General features: G+C 28.7%; 7 protein-coding genes across 7 annotated transcripts; 1 reads left to right on the forward strand and 6 right to left on the reverse strand. All coding sequences in view use genetic code 12, as the record gives it.

The window, feature by feature from the left end:
• Window positions 1-476: 476 nt before the first annotated feature.
• CHS3 (chitin synthase) lies at window positions 477-4,593 on the reverse strand. The gene has a single exon (XM_064908915.1). It carries the CDS (start codon window positions 4,254-4,256, stop codon window positions 627-629), a length of 3,630 nt encoding a protein of 1,209 aa, XP_064763240.1. The 5' UTR covers window positions 4,257-4,593; the 3' UTR covers window positions 477-626.
• Window positions 4,594-5,481: 888 nt separating this feature from the next.
• On the reverse strand, window positions 5,482-10,996 carry MON2 (Mon2p). The gene has a single exon (XM_064908914.1). It carries the CDS (start codon window positions 10,834-10,836, stop codon window positions 5,863-5,865), a length of 4,974 nt encoding a protein of 1,657 aa, XP_064763241.1. The 5' UTR covers window positions 10,837-10,996; the 3' UTR covers window positions 5,482-5,862.
• A 160-nt stretch (window positions 10,997-11,156) lies between these two features.
• On the reverse strand, window positions 11,157-12,689 carry DFJ63DRAFT_322009 (uncharacterized protein; the record flags this gene model as incomplete). The annotated part of the gene is made up of 1 exon (XM_064907385.1): window positions 11,157-12,689. One exon carries the CDS (start codon window positions 12,687-12,689, stop codon window positions 11,157-11,159), a length of 1,533 nt encoding a protein of 510 aa, XP_064763242.1.
• Window positions 12,690-14,754: 2,065 nt separating this feature from the next.
• On the reverse strand, window positions 14,755-16,679 carry TYE7 (regulatory transcription factor TYE7). The gene has a single exon (XM_064908916.1). The coding sequence runs from the start codon at window positions 16,332-16,334 to the stop codon at window positions 15,123-15,125; it is 1,212 nt and encodes a 403-aa protein (XP_064763243.1). The 5' UTR covers window positions 16,335-16,679; the 3' UTR covers window positions 14,755-15,122.
• A 6,020-nt stretch (window positions 16,680-22,699) lies between these two features.
• On the forward strand, window positions 22,700-23,056 carry DFJ63DRAFT_333535 (uncharacterized protein; the record flags this gene model as incomplete). The annotated part of the gene is made up of 1 exon (XM_064907871.1): window positions 22,700-23,056. One exon carries the CDS (start codon window positions 22,700-22,702, stop codon window positions 23,054-23,056), a length of 357 nt encoding a protein of 118 aa, XP_064763244.1.
• Window positions 23,057-23,155: 99 nt separating this feature from the next.
• Window positions 23,156-23,945, reverse strand: DFJ63DRAFT_56618 (uncharacterized protein). Its single transcript, XM_064908919.1, has one exon. It carries the CDS (start codon window positions 23,758-23,760, stop codon window positions 23,254-23,256), a length of 507 nt encoding a protein of 168 aa, XP_064763245.1. The 5' UTR covers window positions 23,761-23,945; the 3' UTR covers window positions 23,156-23,253.
• MSH6 (mismatch repair ATPase) lies at window positions 23,946-27,972 on the reverse strand. The gene has a single exon (XM_064908920.1). The coding sequence runs from the start codon at window positions 27,826-27,828 to the stop codon at window positions 24,130-24,132; it is 3,699 nt and encodes a 1,232-aa protein (XP_064763246.1). The 5' UTR covers window positions 27,829-27,972; the 3' UTR covers window positions 23,946-24,129.
• Window positions 27,973-27,999: the final 27 nt, after the last annotated feature.

Genomic DNA, 27,999 nt, shown 5'->3' on the forward strand with positions numbered 1-27,999 from the left:
CTTCCATAATTTCATGGAGGTACCTTGCCCTATGAAATTGGAGCGTTATACCTCAAATAATAAATTATATAAATGCCCATCAACATCCCTGATCTCGTCTAATGATCTGATGTGAGAATATGTATCTTCATTGATTAGTCGAGATGTTGTATGCTTTAGCTACGCCAGGGTCAGCTTTTAAACCTTCGCTTAAGAAAATTGATATATCTTGGAGATTAACCAAATTCAGACAAATTTATGATGAAAAGGGTGGTAGTAAAACTCCAACAATGTATCCAACTGCTACATTTATCGATAGTTCCGTATTAGAAATATTTGAATTTTAGCTTTTGATGAAAGGACGATTTATAGATATTTCAAGGTTAGGTTGGGACTTAATATGGTTACAGGATATAATTCAATAATAAATAAAAATAAAAATATGATAATAAACTATGCAATATAATGAAAAAAATGAATATATATATGTATATATGTATGAATGTATAAGATCAAAAACATAAATTTCAAACTACTTTTATTTGATTTCTATAAATTGTATTGTCTTGTCTTGTCTTGTCTCTAGCCCAGCTTTATTTTAAATAAAAAAAATTTTAATGACACTTTTTAATAGTTACATATTTCTCTTAACGATATGTACCTGAACTTTCTGAATAATCTTCATCAATTAATAATGGTTCATGATGATTTGGATTAGATGGATCCCAAGTTGCTCTTGGCATTTCTAATCCATTTGGATTATTACTATTATTATTAGCTTCTTGAATCTTACGATCTCTTTCATATTCTCTCCAACGTTTCATAGTAATACTGGAATAATCAAAAGTACCAGCAGATCCACCATGTTCACCTTTATCTTCTCCTGCAATAGTTCTAGTTTCACCCCAACTAAAATCATCAAATTTCCAAAATGCATAACTTGGTAAAACAAAATTCCAAATTGGTAAGGCACCAAGATAAATAAAGAAATAAACAATATAAATAGCAGAAGAAACCGTTATAACAATTAACAAACCAGGTAACCCAAAAATAATACTTAAAAGAACTAATGTCATAATTGGAGTTGGTTTAGAAATAATAGCAATCACAATAACATAAATAGTAAAACAAATAGCAGCAGGTAAAACTAAAGTACCAATTAATTCAATACCAATAACAAATTGCATTGAAAAACAAAATGTACCACATAAATCATTTACTAAAACTAATTCCATTAAATTATGAACTGTTGAATTAATCCAACGACGACGTTGAGATAATAAAACATTAAATTTATCCGGTACAAAAGTTTTACAAACTGCTTTTGGAATAAAGATTTGTTTTCTTTTTGGGAAAGTTCTTAACATTAATGATGAAAGATATCTATCTTCACCTAATAATAATAAATTCTTTTTATGTAAAGTATCAACCACATTATCAGAATATCTTTCCACAATATCAGGATTTGCTAAGATTGGAACCCAAAATCCATCAGAACCTTTTGGAGCTTTGATTCTATACATACAGAAACAACCTGGTAAACAAGTAACCCCACCAAATACTGATTCAAAAGCTTTAGCTTGATGATGAGAAATATAATATTCAAAAACTTGAATGGCAGTTACCCAACTTTGTCGTTTATTAGCAATTTTAGTTTCACCACATAATCCCATAACACTGGGATCTTTAACCATTTCAGCAACCATATGAGTTAAACTATCAGGATGAACTTTTGTGTCAGCATCAACCATTAGAACAATTTCATATAATTCCGGCATTAAACCGGTAATTTTCCAAACACTTTGAAAGATTTCAAATTCTAAATTAGACATTCTTTCATCAAACATAACTCTTTGTAAAAATGACATTAAAATAATTTGAGAATCACGTTTACCTCTATTACCTGGTTTAGCAGATTTAGCTTCATCTGGAGTACCACATTTAACAATGGTTATAACTGGAACTCTTTGTTGTTTTTCAGGTGGAATGGTTTCATCATTATATTTATAAAACCCTGAATAAACTTTAGCAACATTATGACGTTTTGAACCTTGAGCAACAGCAATATAAGAATTATCTTTAACTTCATCTCTTGGAATAGTAAAATCAGACATCATATCTAAAACAATATCAGGCGTAGTCTTTGCATTTCCTGACCCTTTAATAATACCATCACAAACAACAATGATTAATTTATGAGAATTTGGATAATCAGTAGTAGCCACAGAATCTAAAGTTGTTCTTAAACTCTCTTCACCTTCAGAATAACAAGTAACTAAACAAAAAGTATGAGCCAAAGGATACCCAAATGGTTGATATTCTACTGGTGGTTGTGGAACCACATCAGGATGAATAATGTCAGGGGATAAAGTAAGACCAGGTAAAGTATCTTCCATACTATCAAATGGATTATATCTTGAAGCTGGTCTATTTAATAAATCAGTTGAAGAACCTTGATCACTCATATATAAAGTAGATTGACGATTATTTTGTTTGGATTTTTTATTATTAGAATTACCTAATAAAGCCATTTGAGTTGTCATAGTAGTATATTTGAAACTTTTAGATAAAGAAGTATCAACATTATCATAATATTGATTTAATTCAGTGGTAGCAGCTAATGATAAACGATTATTTGATTTAAAAAATACACTTTGTCTATTGGTTTTAGCAGTTTTATAATTGGCTCTATTTTTAACTGGAACAGTTTTTAATAAACTTGAATTATTTTGATCATTATTATTAGTCCAATTATCAATTTGATTACTTCTTAATGCCATTGATTTATTATCAATTTCAGTTGCACCTTGTTTTCTTGATACAACCCATCTAAAATAACAAGCCATTATAAATTTAGTAATCACAACTGATAAAATAAAAGTTAATGATACAACTAAAACAACTTTTGAAGCAATACAACCAATAGTATCAGAATCAATGGTACCAACTTTAATGATTTCTGTAAGACATCTTGCAGCTTGTCTTTCATCAGAGTTAGTTAAAACTAATGAAATATCATGACCTCTATAAGTTAAATCTTGACGTAATTTATCAAATAATTCAGGATAAGTAACATCATCTTTTTGAATCCAATCAATTAAATCTAAATCAAGTACAGTACCAGAATAAACCACTAAATTTCTTGAACTATTTCTAATATCATCCCAAGTAAAATAAACATCACCATCGACTTTTAAACTATAATAAGCTTCTCTAGCAGTTCCACTAGTATGACAAGCCCAACCATTATAATAAACTGAAGTCATATTTGGTTGAGTAGAACCATCTTGATTAAATAAACGACAAGGCATATACCATGCTAATTCATCATCATTTGAAGTTGGAATAGTACAATTATCTCTTGGTATAATCAAATTTTTACAATTACCATTAACATTTTGAAATAAAAATGAAGCATCCATACCCCCTGCATTTACAGGAGGATATAAAACATTTGAACCAGCTGGAATTCCAGCAGCACCAGGATGTTTTGAAGAAGTTAAATCAAATGATCTACCATTAATAATAAGATAACCACTATTAACATCATTATTTCTGGTTCTAATTGGTTGATTTGAACAAACCGTTCTTGTAAAACCAAAAGTTAAATAAGCAACCATAGTACCAATATAAAGAATACAAGATAAAAGACCAATTTTTTCTCTCCAAGCAAATTGACGTTCTTTAGTTTTTAAACCACATAATTTTAATAAAGGAGATGGAGCCCAAAATGTAATAATATAACAATAAATTTTCCAAAAAATAAAACTATTAGAATTTGCTGAAGTTGAAGTTGAATTTGAATCTATTTTATAATTATTTCTAATTGGATTTGTAATAACTTTTTGTTTTCTTGAATTTTGTCTACCTCTATCATTATAATCATTATTATCAAATTCATCATTTAAACCAAAAACTTCACGACCTTGATGTTTTTGAGGGGAATTATTAATATCCATAAGAGGTATATCTTCTTCATCAGCTCCAATAGGAGGAGCAGTATGAGATTGTCTGAGAGGAGATTTACCACGTTGATGAGATCTTGAAGGAGATAAATTTGATGAATTAGAATTTTGAGGATCTAAACCAGTTGAACTAGGTAAAACTTTTAAATGATTTGATTGTTGATTTGTAACTTGGGTATAATGATATCTTGGATTAGTTGGATCCATACGAGATCTTTCTCTTCTAACAAGAGACTTTTTTCTTGAAACATCACCAGATTCGGGATCGAATTCTTGATATTTATTGGGACTAACGCTATTTCTGAAAGACATAGTTTAAATGTGATGCTGATGATGATAAATAATAAATTGTAACCTGGGATAAAAGATACCTAAATGTAATGAAATGAATTGAAAATGAAGTGGAGAGGGTTGATTATGAAAAATTAATGATAAGATGGATGTATATATGTAAAAATGGATGATAATTATATGCCAAGGGAAGCTAAGCGAATGAATGATAATATTAAAGAACTTATTGAAACAAAACACACCAACTTTAATGGAAGATAGTTTGGTGAAGAAGGATCAACTAAGAGTAGTAGTAGTAGTAAGAAGAATTAACTTAGAAATGAGATGAAATCAAAGTCAAAGTCAAATCAAATCAAATCAAATCAAAGTATGAAAAAGGGGAATCAAAAAAAGAAAGACTGAAATTTTTTTTTGTAACTTAATCTATAAAAATTTATTTTTAGTAGTTAAAGTTTTGGATGGTGTTGGGTGGATGGTTAGTGTAATTAGTAGTGATGGACGGTGGGAGGAGGGAGGGAAAGGAGATGCAGAATGTTTACAAAACTGAAATGGTTTTGTGAATGAATTTTTTTAAAGTGATCTGAAGCGCCTACAAAAAAAGGGAAGGGACGTGTTGGTGGGGGGGGTGGTATTGATTGACTGTTGGATGGATCAAATGATCTGACTGTCTGATTGATTGATGGATTGATTGATGGATGGATGGATTGATAGTTGTAACCAACTGGTTTGATGAAACAAGAAGAAAAGTGGTTGTAAATTTAAAAAAAGGGTGTTTCCATAAAATTCCATTTTGTCTGCTTTTGTCGTTTGTTTTGATTTGGACTTTTTCTCCTACAAATCCTAAAACAGACAAAAAAAAAGAATAAAAAAATTTTTTGCAGTTTTTTTTATTTTTTTGTGATCATTACAGTTTAACTAAAATTAACCTGTAATTAGACCTAATTAGGAATAAATTGTAAATAATAAAAATAAATCTGCGACAAAATCAGTTTTCGACAAATCAGTTTATGACAAACCATTTACGACATGATTGAAATATACCATATTGATCTACATCTACACATCAAATATATCTTTCATTACAAAAGCAGAAGTATCTATTTAATCTGATAAGATACATCTCATTAGACTAAATAATAATAATAACAATAACATTATAATATTAATAATAATAATTGATATATTATTAACCCTAAAATATATATACGAGAGTTTATAATGACATCGCCACTAACTCATCAAACTCATCACTATAATTATTATTATCAGTACTAATAGGAAATGATTCCAACGTATCCGGGGATCATACCTGGTTTACAGTTTACAACGGTTCTATATTTAACCCATTAATCATATCATCAACAACCCATCAATCCCTTCCATTAATTAATGTCAATTTTTATATAAATCAGAAAACAAAAAGAAACTAAAAAAAAAAAAAAATACTTCTAAATTTAGAACTCGTATAGCTTCGCTTCGTCTATTTTTCAATTTTACGTCAAAACTACACACTGACCTCCATTTACACCCCCTCCTGTTAATTAATTACATGATTTTATATGATTTGATTATATAATAATTTAATTTTACTTTATTTACTTGATTTTATTTTATTTCATTATACACTCTATGTTAATTTTTGTAATACAATTTCTAATAATTGTTCAAGTCCATTAATCCTATCGGAAAATGGTATCAACTTAACCATCAATCCATTCAATTGTTTAAACTTTTGTTCAACTTCTTTCGCTTGTTCTCGTTGTCTTATATCTATAATACCTCTCAATATAATTAATAATTCTTGTTGTTGAATCTTCGATATTGGACATTTATATAATAATTTTTGATCACTTATAAATCTTCTAATACAAAATATTGATCTTATAATAAAATAATTTTGACTAGTAATATTCAATATTGATTCTTGAGGTATTAAACAAAATTTAATTAATTCAGTTAAACAATTAAATCGAGTACATTTATTATTAAATTTCTTAATGGTTTTAGTACTACCAAATGTTTCATTAAAATTAAATTTAATAATTAATGATATTAATTCATTACTATCATTATTACTTTCTTTAATCATTAATGATTCCAGTTCATCAAATTCATATAAAAATGAATTCTCATAAATCGTTTCAATAAAATCTTCTAAAATTTTATTCCCACTAGTTTCAATTAATCGAGGTAAAATAATCTCAATCAAGGATTGATATTGTTCAATATTAATTAATTCATCTTCATTACTCTTCTTGTCATCATCTTTATTATTAACAAAACATAATTTAATACTCTCAACTATCAATTTCCATAATTCTTCATCAATATCTTGTCCACTTTCAATCAATTGTTTAATAATATTCTTTACAATTACATTACTTTCAATCCAAATTTGACTCTTCTCTTTACTAACAATCCCAATTGATCTTGATTTAATTACTTCTAATAATGATTTTAAAATCTTATTAATCCCTTTATCCTTTAATAAGATAGCAAAATCATCTCCATTCAATTCAAGTAATTTTTCTCGTAATAATTCTAATGATAAATGACTTATAGCAATAAATGTAGGTAATTTGAATTTATTCCCATTAATTAATTTATTATTAGTTAATTTTTGTTCAATTCTTAATCGAGTTCCAAATGGGTATACTATAATATTACTTAATTGTTGAATGATTTGGGATTTAATATTTCCATCATCAATTTGAATAATAGTTAAATTATTCAATACTGCTCGTTGTAATTTAGATGGTTTAACATTATCCCCTTGATTATCAGGTAAGATAGGATATCTAGCACATTTATTTAATAAATTCAAAATAATTTGAATTTCTTCATTGCTAACATCAGTTGATTTAATGATTGGATATAATGGAGTAAAACAATTCATAAACGATGTAATAGATTCTTGATATAAAGGATTTATAAAATCATATTCAACTGGAATATCATACCAGAATTTAAATAATAAATCTCTAAATTCAGATTTGAGCGTTATATTAGAATCTTGAAATGGAATTAATAAATCTTGAAATGATTTAAATACCTTTAAATTCAAATCAATCCATTTAAAATTTAATAAATTGGTAAAATATTTAATTAATATAATCCATTTATCAATTATATTTGGAATTTGATCAAATTTAATCATGAATTTATTATAAATCAATATTAATCCAGTTAATATCAAATGTAAACTTTCAATCCATTCCTTTCTATTGAATTTAGAATCAGTAAGATTTAATTCAATATTAAATAAATTAGGTAACACAATCGTATAAATCAAATCCCAACTCTTGGATTCAGTTATTAAATCTCCATGAATCTCAATGATTTGAAAGAAGGTTTGAATCGATCCATCTCGAACTTGGGCTCTGGTATCTAATGATAATTTAACTAATTTTGATAATAAATAAATAATAATCAATGTATGATATAAATATTCATCTTTATCATTTTGAGTTTGATTGATTTTAGTTATTAATTCAGCTTCATCATGAATTATCTCTTGTTCAATAAGTTTACTCTTCTCATTATCAAATTTTAAAATTCGAGATTTTAAAGAATCACTAATTAACCAAAAATAACTGATGGAACTAAATGAAATATTTAAATCAAAAGTTTGGGAACAAAAGTTATATAATGTATCAATCAATAAAATCAATTGATTAGATGGAATTGAAGTTAAAAATTCATCCAAGATTAATTTCAATGTATCAAATGATTTCTCAATTAATAATCTAATTCGTTCTCTTAAATTAACTTCATCTTTATTAATCAAAGTATCTTGAGTGACTTTAAAGGGAGTATTTAATATAGTAAACACAGTATGCCAGGAATTCTTATAATAAGAATCATATTGATCAATCAATTGATGTAATATAGTTAAAGTTGATAAATGAATCTCAGTCTCACAATTTAACACCAATAGTTCATGTGGGATACCTAAATTAAATAATCCAATCAAATATCGATTTAATCCATCTAAAGATTTAATTGAAGTTTGATAATTCACCTGTTCATTCTCCACCCCAAATCCTTCATCACTCAAGTTCTTAATGATTTGATTATAAGTTTGAACAATGTATAATCTCAAATTATAAGCTATATCTCTTCTATTCCCAAGTTTAATAAAATATTCCGTGATTAAATCCCATGATTTATTGTCTAATATAAGAAATTTATTAGATTCTATTTGACAAAATTCCAACAATCTATCCACGAAATAGGTCTTGTTATAAGGACATGTTCTAAGAGCAGTGTGTTTCTTATGGGCTTGGTTATTGCTATGACCATTGGTTGAAGGGGGAGTGAATGGTTTCTTCTCATCATATTCAACTTCCGGTCCATCTTCATCTTCGTCTTCTTCTGCAATATCAGTAATTGGCTTATCTTGTTCTTCAAAAACGCGATTAGATAATTCTAAAATAGCTTTGATTAATTCATTATATGATTCAACTGGATATTCTTTGAAACTATCCATTAACTTCTTCTTTGATAATTCAATATTATTAATATCTTGAGGTGATAATTGAGGTAACAGTGCTTCAGTGAACGATTTATAAGCTTTATGATTGAAAAATCCACTATATTCATCCGGTCCATTTATAAAATAATCACACCATTGAAATGTAATCCAAATAATAGTCCAAGAATTTTGTAAGGTTGAACCTAAAGAAACAGCCAAATTGGCTAATGCTCTTAAACAAGTTACATGTCTTGAATTTATATATCTTGATCTTACCGTCACTGGTACAGATGTTTGTAATGGATGTGGTTGTGGATGAGTATCCGATGGTTGTTTTTGTGAAGTCAAAGTTGAACTAAATGATTCGACTAATGATTCTCCAAATGCTAATAATTGTTTCCCCTGTAATTGTAAACTTGAACCACTGTTAGTTAAAGTCTTGGATTCATCTTTCGAGATATTATGAGTAATTGAATTTGATAAAATAATTAATAACCCATCTCTAATGGAAGTTAATCCTAATAATCCTGTCGAATGAGTAAATCTTTGAAATGAACGAATCAATAAATGGAAACTCTCATCATCCATAGCCAGATAAATAAATCTTTCAAATAAAACAGAAATATCTTTAAAATTAGATTCAATGAATGCATTCGTAAATTCAACATCTGCTTCAAGATTTACTGGATCAGAACCATTTGATAATGATTGGACAAACCCTGCTATTCCATCGGCATATGACAATAAAATATTATAGATTAAGTAAATAGGATAAGTCTTTGGTAATTGAGTTGGAGGTTCTGATTTATCAAAATGATCAATAAGTGGAGTTTTCAAATGTGATGATGATTTGGATAAATAAATCGGACTTGATTGATCTTGATTTTTACTAGGTGATTGTGGAGTTTGTAATGATGAAGTTGAAGTTGATGATGATGAAGATGGTTGTTGTAATGGGGGTTGACTAACAATTGATGGACGTTTAACAATATCATTAAACAAATAAGAATTTGACAGTAAGAAAGTATTTAAAATGGCAATTAATTCTTGTAATACATTTTTCTTTCTTGGATTGTTATCATATTTTTCAAAGATTGATTTTACAAAATGAAAATCTGAAAATAATCCTTTATAAGTTTCTAACACCAAAATCTTTTCCCATATATCACCTTCATTTTCATTATTTAATAAGATATGATTTAAAAATGAAAGGACAATTTCACATTCAATTTCTAAATTATCTAATTGAGATGCTAATAAAACGTGTAAAACTCTCATAGTTCTTGTTATATAGGGGAAATTTCTTTGATGACTTGAATTTAAAATTCTTAATAATGATGGAATGATTTTAATTCTTAATAAATATGCTAATTCTTGATGAGTTTGGAATAATAGTTTATGATTTATAATGATATTTTCGACAATTTCCAATACTGATAATACTTTAATATGAATTGCTTTGGTAAAGAACATGGGTGATTCATTTTCAATCAATTTACATAAATCTTGGAATATATTATAACATTCAAAACATTCACCATTGACTTTGATCACTTCATCGTTATCAATTATGACTTCATGAACATTTTCTGATTCATCTGAACTTTCAGGATTTATATCAAAAATATTACTGAATAATTGTTGTAAAGTTGCTGAAGCAGTATTTATAACCACGGTTGATTTATTATTTGCTGTTAAATTAGAACAAACAGTCAATAATTTAATCAACAATGGCCCTGTGAAAAAAGTATGATAGTTCTGCATCAATGTAGGTAAACATTGTAAGATTCTTAATTGAATATCAATAGCTAAATTACTTGCTTCTTGTAAGGAATCCACTAAATCATTCAAACAACTAGGGGGGATAATAGTAGCCATGATCAATCGATGAATAATTGGGATAGACAATGTGATCAATTTGGCATTCCCAGACTTACATGCATTGATAAACGGTATAATGACGGTACTATTATCATTAAGTTGAATATCATTAATGGGACTGGTTTGATCTAATGATTTTAATTGATTGATAGCAGTATCACAACCTTGTTTAATTTCAGGAAATCTTCGTTTAGATTCCAATCCAAGTGTAGTGAAATCAGCTACAAGCTGTTGAACACTCCCCATTGATGTGTTGTTTATAATTGATAAGATCTTAACAAGGTGTTGCCAAAAATATTTAACTGTTTATCTGTTCACACCGCTTTTGTATTTATTTTTTTTGGCTTGGTTTGGTTTGGTTTGACGTGTACTTTCAAAAATATCAACAAACCACAATCAGAACTAGTTAGATCTAATATAGATCTTTACAACAACCTAAAGGGATAGACGTGATTAACATTCATGGCATATAAAGATGTAGAGGAAACAATGTAGATAGATACAAAAAACAATGAATATAAAATGAAATATAGATAATACAAAAATAATGCTAAATGACAGTTATGCTAACACCAAAAGTTTAAGAATTTAATATAGAAAGGTTGATCATTTCTACGTTCTTTTTCTTCTTCGACTTCTTGAAGGAGTAAATCCATATCAACAATGACTCTACCGGACGTGACATCCATATCTTCTGCTTTAATGAAAAGTTTCCAATTCTTAGTATAAATCTTATGACCAAGATAAAATATAATTACAATAGGAGCGGCAAGATAAGCTTGAAAGAAATTAACTGCATCTAAACTTGGACCTCCAATAGGGAATAAAGCGATGTAGAATTGAGCGATTAAGATTAATACATTGATGATTAATGAGAAATAAGCACCATAATCTCCTCCTAAGGCTTTGAATGGTTTATTACTTACGGGAATATTTTGAACTTTTAAAGCATGATTAACTCTAATTTGAGCTAATGAAATTGAAATCCAAATAAAAATAGTTGATAATCCACTTAATGCCAATAACCAATTGAAAACTTCAGTTTGAACTGATGATACACATACAAATCCAATTAATCCAAATGATAATGCGATTAAAATAGCATAAATTGGTCTTCCCTTTTGATCAATATAACCTAAGAATTTAGGTCCATGACCTGCTTCTGCTAATGCTACTAAAGGTTTATAAGATGCAAATACACTAGCATTAGCAACAGAAAGAACTGCTAATAAAATAATAGCATTGAAAATTGAGGGTAAGATTTTAATACCACCATTTTGAATTGCAATAACAAATGGTGAAGCTGATGAACCTGAATTTCCCATAAGTTTTGGATCATTATAAGGAACCAAGAAACAAATAAGGATAATTGAAAGCATGTAGAATACGGAAATTCTCCAAAACACTTGTTTAAGAGCTTTCTTTAATGAAGTTCTTGGATGTCTGGATGAAGCAGCAGCAATGGCAACTAATTCAGTACCACTAAAACTAAAAGCTGCATTGATAAGAGTATTTAACACTCCTCTAAATCCATTGGCAAATGCTCCAGGATTATGCCAATAATGAGCCCCAATATATCCTTGATCGCCAGCCCCGCCAGCAATCATAATAATAGCAAATATACAAAATCCAGCTATACCAATAACTTTTATAATAGAAAACATTGATTCACCATAACCATACCCTTTAACTCCAAAGATATTAATGGCACAGATGATTGCATAAAAGATAGCTACCCAAACAGCGGTACTTATATCTGAATTCCAATAATTAATAGTTAATGAAGCACCAACTAATGATAAAGGTAAAGTTATAACCCATTGTAAACAATAATTCCAATTCATGGCGAAACCCCAAGATTCATCAATGAATCTTGAATTATATTTTAGGAAATTACCTGCCACCGGGAATGAAGAAGTTAATTCTCCTAATGATTGAACTATGAAGAAGATTAATACAGCAATGATGATATAACCAATGATACAACCTGCTGGACCGGCAGTTGCAATGGCATCGGCACTACTGATGAATAAACCAGATCCGATACATGAACTTAAGGCGATTAATTTAACTTGATAATCAGGAAGGCCATCTTCCATGGTAGTTACAATGATATCATCATCACCATTTTCTAATTTGTTTGCAATTTTAAATGAATTAAAAATACCTTTAGAAACTTTTCCATTAGTTTGATTAGTAGTAGTAGTGGTAGTTTTAGAGAGATGAGATGTATCTTTAGTAGTTTGTAAAGTGAAACTTTCAATTGAAAAATTATCTTCTTTTTTAATTGGTGTCATATCATTTTCACTTGGCATGATTGTAGATAGGTTTAAATTCTATTAAGAGATAACAGGTTATGCTCTTAACGACTAAAACATAAGGTGGAAAAATGGTAAAGAGTAGATTGATTAAGATTATGAAAATTTTAATTCAAAAAAAGAGTTGTTACTTGCCATTAGAGGAAAGATGTCAAAGAGTTGAAATCTTAGGCGTAGCATATCATCACACAAGATATTTGACTCATAAAAAGAAACATTATAATGCCTAATGTTTAACGGTATGTTTAATATGCCTAACGGTTGGATGTTGTAGAATATATAAATAAAACAGAAAATCTAGTAGGCATTTGCCAGACACCATCATAAAGATCGAAATACACCTTAAAAGAAATATGGCAAAACTCAAAATAAGTAACGGCAAAATATACACTTAACGCCGCTCATAGTTCAAGCCATATACAGGGCATACTAAAAAATTTCTCTCCCAAAGTGAGAAAGAGGGCTATTAACCATTTGAAGAAAGAAAAAAAAAGGTTGCAATCGAAAAAAAAAAAAAATATAAATAAAAAAAAAATAAAAAAAAAAATAAAAAGAATTTTTAAATTTCTTTTTTTGAGAAACTACGACTGCGAAAAAAAAACAAAAAAAAGGCAAAGGAATCAGAAAAATGAGTGATGTTCGGTCATACATTTCCATTGTCAGTTTTTTAGTTAGACTGTGAGTCGCATCTTTCAAATTTTTCTTGTCTAAAACACAAAATAGACATGACAAAAAATAGTCAAAGCCCAGTCTTTCCCATGTCTTGTCCTTCACCGTATACCATAGTATGTATCTGTTTTGACATGACATTTTTCTTAACTGTATTTAATAATTTGGACTGTTTCATCATTGTTTGGAATTCTATTTCTATTTCCAGTTTCTCTCTCTCAGTTGCCGATAATGCATAGAACATTATATTTTCTTATATTATATTGCTATCATTGTTTGTCTAATATTTATTTATTTATTTATTTATTTATTTATTTATTATTTACGTTAACTTGCAGTATATTCGCTAATGTTAGTATGGGTTTTTTATGACTTACCTTCAGATCAAAACCAAACCAGAAAGCAAAAATATTTTTCCGAAATGAAAAACGAAACCTAATCCGTTGTTGTCCGTAATCTCTGACATGTTATTTTTTCTGCTTTTTCAAAACCTTTGCAATTTATTGACGACGTTACTATCCCTTAAATTTAAACTCAGATAGTTACATGTTACTAAATCTATATTATAACGTTATTTTATGTAAGTTGCGACCCAAGTTTTATTTGTCTTGATGTTTTATCTTGTACTATATTGTATGGTCGATCGATCGATCGATGGATCGATACTATAGTGTGTTATATTTCTTTAAACTAAAATTCAGCCTTGTCTTATCATATCTTATACATTACTCGATATTAAATTCTAATTGCTGGAGGCAACGTTTCTACTTATGGTCTTATTTACAAATTTTTGCTTGTAATATAAATTAAAAAGAAGTCCAGAAATATTATTGTTTATTATTGTTATTATGATTATTATTTAATTACTAGAAAATTAGTGGGACCATTCATTCGCAGTTAAATGACTGTTTAACAAAAAAAAACATGATAAATGAAAAAAAATAAAAAAAATAAAAATAAAAATTAAAATTAAAAAAAAAAAATTGAAAAATTGAAAAAAAGCCGACGCACATAATTCGGAAAAACTTATGACATTTGATGTAAGTCCTTTAAGAGCATAAAAGGCACGATATTCTTTATGTTTATTTACATTTTGGTCGATAAAATTCAGTCATATTGTTGCTTGATTATTTTTCGATTCAATTATATAAGCTTGGAAAAATTTCGATTGGCGTATTATCAGAAATGAATGGCCTCAACTTTAACTTTAACTTTAACTTCAAGTTAAACGGTTCGTTATAAAACTATAACAGAACAATCAGTTTGAACAGTCGCAACTTTAAAGTAAAGGTGGGTACTTATTATAACACATAAACTTCATAAACATTAAATGGCAAGCATAAATAAATAAATAAATAATAGGTATATAAAAATATTATATATCTTTAAAGGGGGGAAGAAATCAAAAAAATGTAAAAACAAAATATGACCATAGAAATAAAAAATCTATAAAACAGTAACAAAACTTTAAATGGAAAAATAAACAAACAAACAAACGAACGAACGCAACAAGTAAGGAAATAATATGGTATGGTATGAATCAATCTATTGAAATTTGGTAATATCACCTCCAAGTCTTACCACTTCAGATCTTAACATTTGAAGTTCAGATTCAATCTTTTTTTCATTCTTTTGTAAATGTAAAATATAATCAATGGCTTTTTCTAAAATGATTGATTTATTTAATCTTGCACAATTAGCATTATTTACATTTGATTTTTCATCACAATCTTCATCATCTTCATCTTTTTGACCCGTTTCAAACGCAGTCTTTTCATAAGCTACCCAAGGTATAATTTGTTGTAATCCAGCAATCTTAGCATTAATATTAATTCTATATTTCTTTTCAATTTTATTATGAGCTTGCTTTTGACTATCAGTTAATCTCTTTCTTGGTGCTCTTCTCTTTTTAGGTTTAGAAACCATATTTAAATTAGATGAAGAATTGGAAGTACTTATTGATGTTAATGAATTTGATTTTAATGATGGTGATGCCATAGATGAATTGGTTGATAATGATAATGATGAATTAATACTACTATCCATAGTTTTTCTTCTTGATAATAATGATTGATGATGATTATTACAATCTTTTTCATCTTTTAAAATATCTTTAGTATTAAAAATTGATTCTAAATTTTTAGATGTAAAATCATTAAGGGTTTGAAATTTACTTAATTTTAATTCTGGTAATTCACTATCATCAACCGTTTCAGTTTTAATAATAACAGGTGAAGCTTGTAATGAATCAGATGTTCTAGCAGTAGTTGAAGATCCTGATGATGATAAATAAGCAGTATCATTATTTGGAGATGATTCATCAATTTGATCTTGTTCATCATCGAAATATTTAGTAAGATCCAAAGTGGCACCTAATTGTTGTTGAATTTGTTGTAATTGTTGATCAGTGGCATTAGTATTAGTGAAATTCAATTCACTAAAACTATTGGTAGTAGTCATTGGAGCTGATTTGGTTAATAAATCATCTAACCATTGATCATTGGCATTGGTGGAGGCATTGATCGGTGATAAGGGTGTGGAATGTTGTTGTTGTTGTTGTTGTGGGGTTTGTAAATGTGCCTGCACTTGTTGTTGTTGTTGGAGTTGTTGAAGGAATTGTTGTTTTTGTTGTTGTTGTTGTTGAGGTTGGGATAGTAATTGTACGTTGTTATAATATTGATTGAATTGCATTTGACTTTGTTGCAACTGTTGTAAATGATTCAATTGTTGTTGAAATTGTTGTTGTTGACTAAACATGGTAAGGTATTATCAGTGATAGTTGTATATATGTATGAGTATGAGAATCTATAAGGACATGGAAATTAAAAAGAAGTATTATATAAATAAATATATAAATAAACCATTATGAAATCCTAACTTAGATTGAAATAAGAGATTATTATCACCATTTATATATTAAATTAATTTTCTAAAAGCTTAAATCCTCATCCTCCATTTAAAGTAACACACACATTGTTAATTAAATGATTAGTAGACGTAAAAGTGCAATGGAAATGTTACTTAAAAAAGGTCCAATATTATTTTTTAGTAAATTTTAATCTCTCTTTTTTTTTTTTTTATTTTTTAGAATTTATTTTTTAGAATTTATTTTATTCTTTTTTTTTTATTTCATTTTTATTTTTTTTCTGTCTGCAAAATATTTTCTGACTGACTGAGGAAAAAAAAAAAAAAAACTTTAATTTTTAATCAGCTAATGTTAAATGTGCTTGAATCTCTCGCCGCCCATAGTTAACTTAATCCAGTAATACCAAATAAAAAAAAAAAAAGAAATTCATGACCATCTAAAAAGCGAAATTTTATTTTTCCGATCAGAATATGAACTCATCATCATTTTAATTTAATTTAATTTAATTTAATTTAATTTAATTTAATTGTTAATTCTAATGTTCCTCTCTATCAGTTACTGTTTACTGTTCATATCTATACCTAATAAAGAAAAACCCGCCAGCGTCAATATGAATTCATCTTTTTTTAGTTCATTCATTAAAAAAAAGGTCTCAGCATTTTGACTGACTATAGGGAGAAAAACAAAAAAAAACATCCCATTTCTTTCTACGCATTACGTAGTGGTAATTTATTTCTTGTCCATTATTCAAACTTCAATTATATCCAACTCAGGTTAGATACGTAATCTGTTTTGGGCTTTGGTTCGGATTAACTGTGATACATTCGATTGGCGATTCAGGTTTGTTGGTCCTATTTCAAAGTAATTTAAGCACATTTAATCATTATACATAGTAAATCAAATTCATCTGTTCTGTTCTGATCCGTTCTGTTCTGATCTGTACTGGTTTGCACTCTTTTTTTTTGTTTTTTTAGTTCTACGCAGCCACTTTTTCATCGCTGCTGCTGCCATTCCTCTCATACCATATAAAAAAATTATCACGTTTTTTTTATTTTTCTGTTCAAGGTAGCTATTTTTATGATATCATATGTTTTTTTTTATTTTAACTAATTAATTAATTGGGCTGTATGGAACGTTATTGATCTTTTCCATTACATCGATCTGAAATCAATTAAATGAATTGAATTGAATTGAATTCAATCTCATCCATTACGTCTTTAATATTAGAATAATATTAATATTAATATTAATTAACTATGTACCAATACTGAATCGGCTTTCTTCCTCGTGTCTCGCCAATTAGGCTTTAATATCTCCATAATCGGGCTCTTGATCCCACACTAAATTTAAATTTTCAAACTCCCTGTCCCCGAACCAGTTCAATCTTCGCACAATAATTATTAATATTATCCAATCCTAATCTCATTCTAAGTTCAAGCACTTACAATGACAAAAAGGTAATGGACTAGAGATAGGGCTAGGCTAGTCCTTTTCCATTTTGCTTTCTTTCTCCTTATTACATAATTTCACCATTATGTATTATTTTAATAGTTAATTCACATAAATAATAAAAATCCCTATTACCCCCTCGCTCCCCCTCCTCCTCCTCGCCTCCTCTTCTACTTATTTTAGATTTTAAAGTTTAGTAAAAATATCTAATGCATTTCAAAATAATTTCTCCCACACTTTAATATTCAAATTCTCCTTTCACATTCTTTATGGTTGGTTGGTTCACACGTTTCGTAAAATTGTCTACATACAGCTTATATAAAAGGCTACATAATAACCAATTGATAGAGAGATAAGGACTTATCATAAACCTTACTAAGTAAAGCTTATCATGGATCCATATCAACCCTTTTCATTTACTATCGGTGAAATTAATTTAAGGTTGTTAAACCTTTTTCCGTTACTGGAAACTTCCTTCCTTCCATCGGTACAAAAGCAAAAAACAATATATATAATTTTTGTGTCAGTATCTTAAACTTTTGATAGAATCTATTTTTGAAATCTGGATTGATGAAAAGGAATTCAGCAACAAAATTAATACTACCAGTTAGTTAATTCTAAAACATAACCGGTTACTTTTATTTAAATAAGTGAATTTTTATTCCCCAGTTAAAAGATCCTATTGTAACATTTTTATTGTTAATGAAATATGGTTTTGGTTTGTATCCCCAATCTAAATAAAAATTTTGAAGCGATTAACGAAACATGTAAGGGTCAATAGGTCTGTTAGTTCTCACATTCAAACCATTACGTATGTAGCATAATATTACATCGAATAGGTTTGATACCTTTTTTTTGGTTTTGTTTTTGAATTTGGTTTGGTTAGATTATTTTCAATATTTTTATTATTTGTTTTTTTCAAACCCCATAAAAGTCCATTCTTAATTTCCCCATCATCTCTATTGTGTATTAACTTTAAAACTTTGCATTTATACAGTATAAAGTCTAATTCATTTGGTTATTTTTTACAATGTTTATTTTTTTTTATATATATGATGAAATAAAGATCGACGTTTTTAAAAAAAGGGAAGCCTTTGCTTTCCTTCTTTGCCTTACATTTTGAATTAGTTTCAATAAAGGGTTGCACGTAATATAACATCTTTATAAAAAAAAAAGAACTAGAATGAGAGATGATATTTCCAAAAATTATTATTATCGTAAATCCTGTTGCCCTGTTTTACTTGGCCGTGGCCGCAATAAATAAATAAGTCATTTACTATCTTTTATCATACATTTTCTTTTTTTAGCCCTTTTTCACTCCAGGTATATTATCCATCTGCCGCTTCTATTGCTAAGTTTCGCTAGCGTAAAATTGCTCACTTTTCACTTATCTAATACCAAGATTCTTATTTGAAAAAGATCACCAACCATCAATTGTATGCATTAGAATTTCCTATCTGTAGAATTTTCATTAGAAAATAGAATGAAACATATCCAACATGGATAATGCCTAGACAAAAATGGATTTATTTATTGAATGATGAATCAATGAAATGTTGTAATTATGGTTCCTCCAATGTGTAAGTTATTAATGTATCATCAATTCTGGTTAATTCTCCTCTCTAATCTCCTCTTCTTTCAGTTTCTCCTTAGTTTCGCAATAAACACTCATGCATCCGAATTATCAAAATCATTGATAAAGTGCATGGGTCATAACAAAGGGGGAATAAAAACCACAATTCTTTTTCGAATGGGGGATACTAAAAAATAAATTTCTTCATCAAAAAAAAAAAAAAATTAAAAAAAAAAAAAAAAAAAAAGAATTAAAAATTAAAAATGGAAAATAAAAGACTGCATGAAACCCAGTCAAAAACAAAGAGAAAAGTGAGACTAAATAATATTTTAGAGATTCAAAATATGTACATTTTAAACTTTAAAAAACTTTGACTTTTCAAACTTTAAATTTTCCACAACTTTATCAACAAAAAGAGATATCAATCAACCAATAAATTAATCAAAGTGGCACCTTCTATCAATTCATGTTTCAACGATGCCATTACACACAATGGGTTTTCTCATCTCTCTCTTTTCAATTATATTGTAAAGAATTGTTCATTACTCTATTGTTAAAATAATAATATTATTATTCATTATTTTTGTTCTTTTTTATCGGACTTTAATGCGCTTTCCTATCCTTTCCTTTCTCTATCTATCCGTTCCTTCTCTATTTTTTATCTTTTTCTTTTTCATCTTCTCAATATGGAAGTGGTATCCCATTCCATATTTCCCCCCTCCTTGTGCCCCTTCTCTCCTATCTTAAAATATTTATCCTTCACCGACATATGTACATGTACATTTGATTCGATAAAGCACAATTTCACAATTCATAAAATGCCTTGCCAATTAGCCGTAGCTGTACCAGGTGCTTTTCTTTATTGGTCTCTATCGTGCATTTACAGTCCCCTCATTCGCATCCAATTATAGTTTGATGTTCTCTTTTCTGGAGAATATGCCCCTAGACCATGCTTTTGACCACATTTCTCAATTTAAATTGCGGTCCATTTTAAAGCCATTTAGATATGCACACACCATTTCTTTCACCCTTATTCTTAACATTATCCTTAAATTCATTGTCCCTACACAGTAGTATATACGAAAAAGAAACCAAAAAAATAACTATTAAAAAAGCTTCACTGACCCACATAACCCTCATCACATCTCCATCATTAACTTGTACCGCTACGATTATCGCTGCGAGTTTATAATATATTATTTTATTGATTCAATTCACACATTTTCAATCATTTATTCATTCACCAACTACTTACCCCCGAAAAAGAACTCGTTGATAGTTACATACGGCATTGAGTCAAACTCAATCATTCTGGCTTAAACAGAAAAATACTCAAAAAAAAGGAAAAACAAGAAAAAGAAAAAGAAAAGAGATAATAATAATTTATCCTTTAGCAGTTCTAGGCAAACCTTATCGAATATCAACTCTTTATCATTATAATTATTGATATTATTTTCTGATAAAAAGGTTCTTTATCTATATCGATTGATTTCTCTACGTGTTTCTAAATCAAACTGGTAATTCACATATTTTTTGGAACTCCTATACTTTAGATAGATATTATAGACACAGACACATCTTCTGCATTATTAAAAAAGTTTATTTTTTTAGATTGTTTCTAGCTACTGCTTTCGTTCTATTTTTCCACATTGGGATTTGATTGACCAATTCAATTAAAGCAGTTGTTAACAACGATTAACAATATGTTTCAAACTTGCTGATACGTAGCCCTTCGCAAAAACACCAATATTCCAATGTATTTTATTATTATGATTATTATTGTAATAATAATTTTTAGATTTAAGGTTTTAAATAATTAAAGTTTAGACTTTATTTTCAAAACCAAACCTCGATGTTCTAAATGCACGTATGTACGATTGAATGAATAAATGTACATCGGTGTTTATTAACATTGTTTTGGCGATGATTTTGTCTCGAAGTTGAAAAATGGTAATTTTGGCATATATCCATCAACTCATCTCATCTCATCGATAATGCACAGTATCTATTGTGGATAATTTTTATCTATCCGCGCTGTACACCATATCTTTTTTTTCGTCTCCACATAAAAATTATGACCAGAGCGCTTCAGATCCTGTCAGACAGACATAGTAATATAAAACCATCTACTTACATCTCATCTCAAACTTAAGTAATTCGGTTATTTTTGTCGACGTGGACCTTTGTTGGTTATCTTCCCTCTAGTTATAAATTTTATTTTCTTTTCTTTTTTTTTTTTTACAATTATTATTATTATTATTATCAATTATTATTATTTATGATTAATTGTTGAGCTTATTTTCTAACTATACCAATCTCTACATAAACCTTTTTGATTTTACGGTCCCCTTAACTATTAGATAATAATAAAAATAATAAAAAAGAAATCAATTTGATTATTTTTTTGAAGTACTTGCGGTTTATATATCTTCTTTAATCGTTAAAACATGCTAAATATCCGATCATTCTTATAGTAAATGTCGATATCTTCGAGAACTTTGGTGAATTATTATTTTATCAGGGAATTATACTTAAAAATTTCTGATTATTATCTTCTTCTTTCAAATGTTATTTAATTCTGTAAATCCTTATCAAAAAGGTGCCTAAAGTCCATTTGGGTTTAGGCATTTAGAATCCACAAATTCTCTTTATCAACAGAGTTGAAAATGCTAATCACCAAGCATTTTCATAAATTATCCGTACAGATAGCGTATCAAGATAGAACACATTCTATTATTTACGTATGTCGAGTCTAGTTTCTATATTCATTCATGTAGGTTTCTGTTTCAAGTCAGGAAAATAATTATTGCATTTGATTGATTATGCCGTAAGCTTCTTTCTATGATAACTAGTTTGACGCGTAATTATATCCACCTTTGATAAAATTAAATCAAATTTCAAGTTCAAGTTCAAGTCAAAAATAACCAAGACTAAAAATGATAATTTATGTTTCAGTTACAAATAGGTACAACATTTGGTGATACAGACCTTAATTTGCGCTAAACGAACCCTTACTTTAGATATTTATGCTGCCGCTACCAAATTCACCTCACCTGCGCCAGTTATTTTATATACAGTCCTGGTCCAACCATAAATGGGATCTCGCTTTCTGTTTCTTCCTTTAGTGTCCCCTTCATCTCAGGACTAGAAAAAAAAAATAAAATAGCTGGCAAATATCAAACAACCTTTAACTAACTATAATTCATTGTCAATACCTACCATATCACAATCACCATGTCTGACGCTCCATTAAGTATCCCTGTCCAGGCAAGAAGAAAGAAGTTGACTTCTCCTGTTGATATTCTTAAATCATATATCACTCCTAAATTCATTAAAGATTTGAAATTTGGATTCTTTACTTTCCTTTTCATGTGTGTAATGTTATTTCATTATGCCTTTATAATGAAAACTTGGTTATATGACCCTTATATGGCATTGTACAAGTTAGCTGCTCATTTTGTATTCTTCTTTGCCCATATTTCATTCTGGGGTTATATTCTTTATCAATATAGTTATAAAGTGGTTTATAGAGAAGATATTGAACAAGAAAAAGCTGAACTTGAAGCTTTAAGAAAACAAAAGACTCAATAATCAATCAATTAATCAAATGTATATAGCCTCTTATAGTCCGTTTAATGTCTTCTTACGATCTCCCCTTTTTAAATATTATTATATATACAAAAAAAACATTTTATTTTTTAAAATAATTTAATAACAAAATTAAACTAATAACAACTATTTACATTCGATAGACAGACAGACAGATATACAGAATATATGTCACTCAATTAGATTTTAATCTTTCTAGATAAGACCCAACCATAAATACCTAACTCTAAGATGGCAGTGGTATTAACAAAAGTAGAAAGTAAATGATAAATACCAAACTTCTTATTCAATTGTTTGAATTCTTCAGTTAATTCACCTTTATCATCTTTATCTAATTTAGCAGCCACCAATTTATTTCTTTCTTCTTTAATGGTACGACAAACTGGTAATAACCAATAATAATTAATCAAACCCCCAAGGGAACTTAAAGCTAATAATCCAGTAGTAAATGGACATAATTTGGATGGACTACTTAAACCAATCACAATGGGTCCAATAACTTGACCAATGAAATAAGTTGGAAATACTTGGTTTTGTAAATTACTGAATTCTTCTCTTGGTAATTTCTTAAATACCAATGGTGAAATAACATAGGAATAATATAATGAACCACCAAAGGTAATTGAATAAGCAAAAAAATGGAATGTGTTGACAGCACCTGGGTTTAATCCTAATCTAGTTAACATTTTGACAAACCTTGTTCAATTGATGATGATGATATCTGATAATGAAGAATAATTTCAATTCAATTCGACTGAAATTTCAATTGGTTTAAATATGATTTTAACCCTCAGTCGCCCCATTTTTATTTTATTTGCTTATGGTCATTATTCGTTTTGTTTTTGACCGGTAAGTCCTTCCGCTCCTGCATACAAACATGGATTTTACAATCACGTCAGGCAAGATTGGTTGCATTTTTTGCATTCGTTTATTTTTATGATAACTTTATAATATGCATATGTATCTAATTAATCTTCTTTCTCCATCAAGGAGAAATTCGGGTGTTTGTTTATTTATTTGTTTGTTTGTTTGTTTGGTCATTAAATTTCATTTGTTTATAACTTTTCAATTAGTTTGAACACATTCACTAATGCATTCTGTTTGATATCTTCATCATACTTGAAAATATCTTCACCCAATTGTTCATACTTATTAACAAACCAACTAAAATCACTTTGTAATCCTAATTTCACAATAGCATCCGTTGATTTAGATGATCCTTCTTTTATCTTTGAAGTTTGTTCATATGTCTTAGCTGATATTTCTGCATTCTTAACAATATCTTCGGAAATTCCACACATTGAAGCAACATTCATACCAAATGATCCTGGTGCTGTTCCTTCTTCTAATTTATATAAAAATGTGATATTACGAGAATCCTTATCAACAATAATCCCCATTCTTAATGGTTTGATTTGAGGATGATTATTAAATGAACTACCTAATGATCCATAATGAGTTGCAAAAAATCCTAAACTTTGAATATGAGTTGATAAATGATATAATACACTTTCAGCAATAGCATATCCATCACTTGAAGAACCACCTCTACCTAATTCATCCAAGATGACTAATGAAAATGGAGTAGCATTACTTAAAATTTTCTTTGTTTCACTTAATTCCACAAAAAATGTCGATTTACCTTGTAATATATTATCTTGTGCTCCTAATCTAGTCATGATTTTATCAATTGGAGTTAATCTAGCTGATTGACATGGAACATAACATCCAATTTGACTTAATATCACCGCAAGGGATGTGGTTCTCATAAGAGTTGATTTACCAGCAGCATTGGCACCAGTTAATAAACCAAATTTTGCTTCTTTGCCTCCTAAATTAACATCATTAGGAATGAATTCTTTAGTACCTAAGAAACATGGATTTCTTAATTCTTTAAATTCAATTTCTCCTTGTTGTTTGTATTCAATGAATTGGGGTCTACATGATGGGAATCCCATAGTTTCGGAACTTTTGGTTAACGCTAATAAACAATCAATTAATGAAATGGTCTTTATAATCTTCATCCATTCATTATAATGCACATTGAATTTATTATACATTCTTTCCTTCAAACTTTCACAAACTTGTTTATGTAATTCTCTTTGTTCCATTAACTCCCTTGCTAATAATTTACCTTCGGGTGACCAATATCTTTTTACCTTTGCAGTGGAACCCATGGTTTGCCAATCATTTGGAATATTTTTAACTATTTTATTTGGAACTTCAATTAAATAAATTTCTTTACCACTATCTCTATAACAAATTTCTTGAGATTTATAAATCTTTTTATATTCTCTTAATCTTTGATTTAATTGACTTTCTAAATCATTTAATTTCATTTGCGAATCATCGAATTCTTCATCAAATCCTGAATTTGGAACAATGATATCTTGTTTGGCTTCTTCACGATTAAAAGCATCTTCCCATTCTTTAGTTAATTCATTTAAATTTTGAGGAAATTGAGCAATATAACTTTTAATAGATCCTTCAAATTCATAATTTGAAATCTTTTTAATTAATTTATTGATTGATTCAAATGATTCAATAACTTTTAAGAAATCTTTGAATTTTAAATTTTTACTATGAATTCTGGATAGTAATCGTTCTAAATCAGGTAATCCAATTAAACCATTTTCTAAAATCGATCTTACTTCATAATTATTCATTAAATAATCAATAGAATCAAATCTAGCATTAATATCAGAAACTTTGATTAGTGGATGTAAGATCCAATTCTTCAATTGTCTTTTTCCAAACGAAGTTATCGACTTATTAATTAATTTGAATAAAGTTCCTTTATCGCCTCCATCAAATGAATTACTTAAGATTTCCAAATTATTCAAAGTTATACCATCTAATAACATAGTTGTATTTCTTGATTTAGAAATCTCATATTCATTGAAATTTCCTAATGTCATGATATTTTGATCTAATTTCAATAATTTTAAATAATATAATAAACCGCCAAATGCATTAAATGCAAGCTTATTGTTATCTTTGTATGTGATTAACATGGATGGATAATTTGAAAAATCATCTAAATCTTCACCTGGATAATATTTTGATTCAACTAATTTTTCAATAGTACTATCATAATCCCAGAATTCAGTTATTGGATTTAAACTATTCCAAATTTGTTGTTTTTGTCCATTGAATTTTAACATTTTAATAGCAATAGGGCATAAATTTAATTTCTCACAAATGATTTCTTTGGGTTTAATTTGAGTTATTAATGTATCTAATTTAGTACATTCTGAATCATCATTGAATTCTAATAAATTTAATTCAGATGTTGATGTATCAACTAAGGCAACACCGAATTTATTACTTCCATCATCTAAGACTTCTTGTTTTATACTAATACAATAAACTGACATATCATCGCCAATCATATCTAAATCTGTTAATGTACCACCTGTTAAGATACTACTTAATTCACGTTTAATAATCTTTTCTTCTTTAGTGGTACCTCCTCTCATTTCTTTAGCTAATAAAGTTTCTTTTTGATCAACTTTTGCAACTTTATAACCATGACTAATGAACTCTTTTGCCCAATATTCAAAGGACATTTCTGGGATACCAGCTAATTTCATATTAGCACGACCACCTCCAGCAATCTTTAAGTCAAATTCAGAATTAGCAATATTAGCGTCATTTTCATATAATTCATAAAACTTCCCTTTTTTAAAGAATACAACCGTATTCCACATTTGGGATTTAATTTCCCAATATTGCTTTTCAAATGCAGTGAATTTTGACCAAGCTGATTGAGGAATGTAAAGTGTTCTTTCGTCATAATTAGGATCATCAATAGGTCTTTTCTCTCCGTCGCGGACATTCACTAACCATTGATATCTTTCTTCATTCTCTTTAGCAAAGTTTTTCTTTGGAGGTGGTGAAGATGTTGGTTTTGAAACAGCCTTTTTGGTTGTAGTTGAAGATCCCGTAGCTTGATATGATGAATTAGATTTGAATTTATTTCCTAAGACATTAGAGCTGGTAGGAGTAGAAGTAGAAGAAGTCGATTTCTTTGCGGGAGGTGATTTGCTTTTCTTTGAGATCTTAATATCATCATAATCTTCTTCATCATCGTCTTCCTCTTCCTTTGCACTATCTTCATCTTTATCATCTTCGACAACGAAATCACTCATATCATCTTCATCATCACTACCTTCTGGTTTGAAATCATCTTCATCATCACCATCGTCATCATCTTCACTCTCAACAATCTTTCTTCTTTTCTTCTTTGTCATTATCGTATCTTCATCTTCATCTTCATCTGACTCAGCATAACTGACACTCTTAGTAGCCCTACGTTTAACAACAGGACTCGATGCAAGGTTGTCTTTAGTAGAACTGTTCAATGGCTTTTTGACTTCCTTCTTAGCCACTGGTGATGATGTTGGATATGATTTTGATTTGATTGGAGTTGCTTCAGTTTCTGAAGTTAATGGAGTATCAGTTAATCTAGTACTAAGAGCAGTAGTATCAGCTTCATCTTCCTCTTCTTCCATTATACTGGTGTTATTCTCCTTATCACTATTATTGAATGAATTTGTGTTTGATTTACCTTTTAATGGTGATGAAGAGGTTGGGCCACTTGGAGCTAATTCCTTATTACTTGCAACAGGGGTTGCTGCAGGTTTAAAGAATGACATAAGCGACAGTTGCTTCATTTTTGCACTTGAGGAACCACCAGTTGAAATCTTGGTTGACTTCAATGGAGTCGATGGTTTCTTTACCTTCAGAGACATGATTACGCTTATCAATTGGGTATGGATCCTTAAAGAAGAAATGTGAAACTAAATCTTATTTGGCTGCCTTTTTTTAATTTCAATCCATTCATTCTTTAGTTTGTTTGTTTGTTTTGTAAAGACGCGTAATTTTTAATTTTTGGTGATTCACTTTTATTTTATTTGACCGTG

The sequence above is a fragment of the Scheffersomyces coipomensis genome (genome assembly GCF_036884675.1).
Source record: "Scheffersomyces coipomensis strain NRRL Y-17651 chromosome Unknown DFJ63scaffold_2, whole genome shotgun sequence".
NCBI classification, from domain to species: Eukaryota; Fungi; Ascomycota; class Pichiomycetes; order Serinales; family Debaryomycetaceae; genus Scheffersomyces; species Scheffersomyces coipomensis.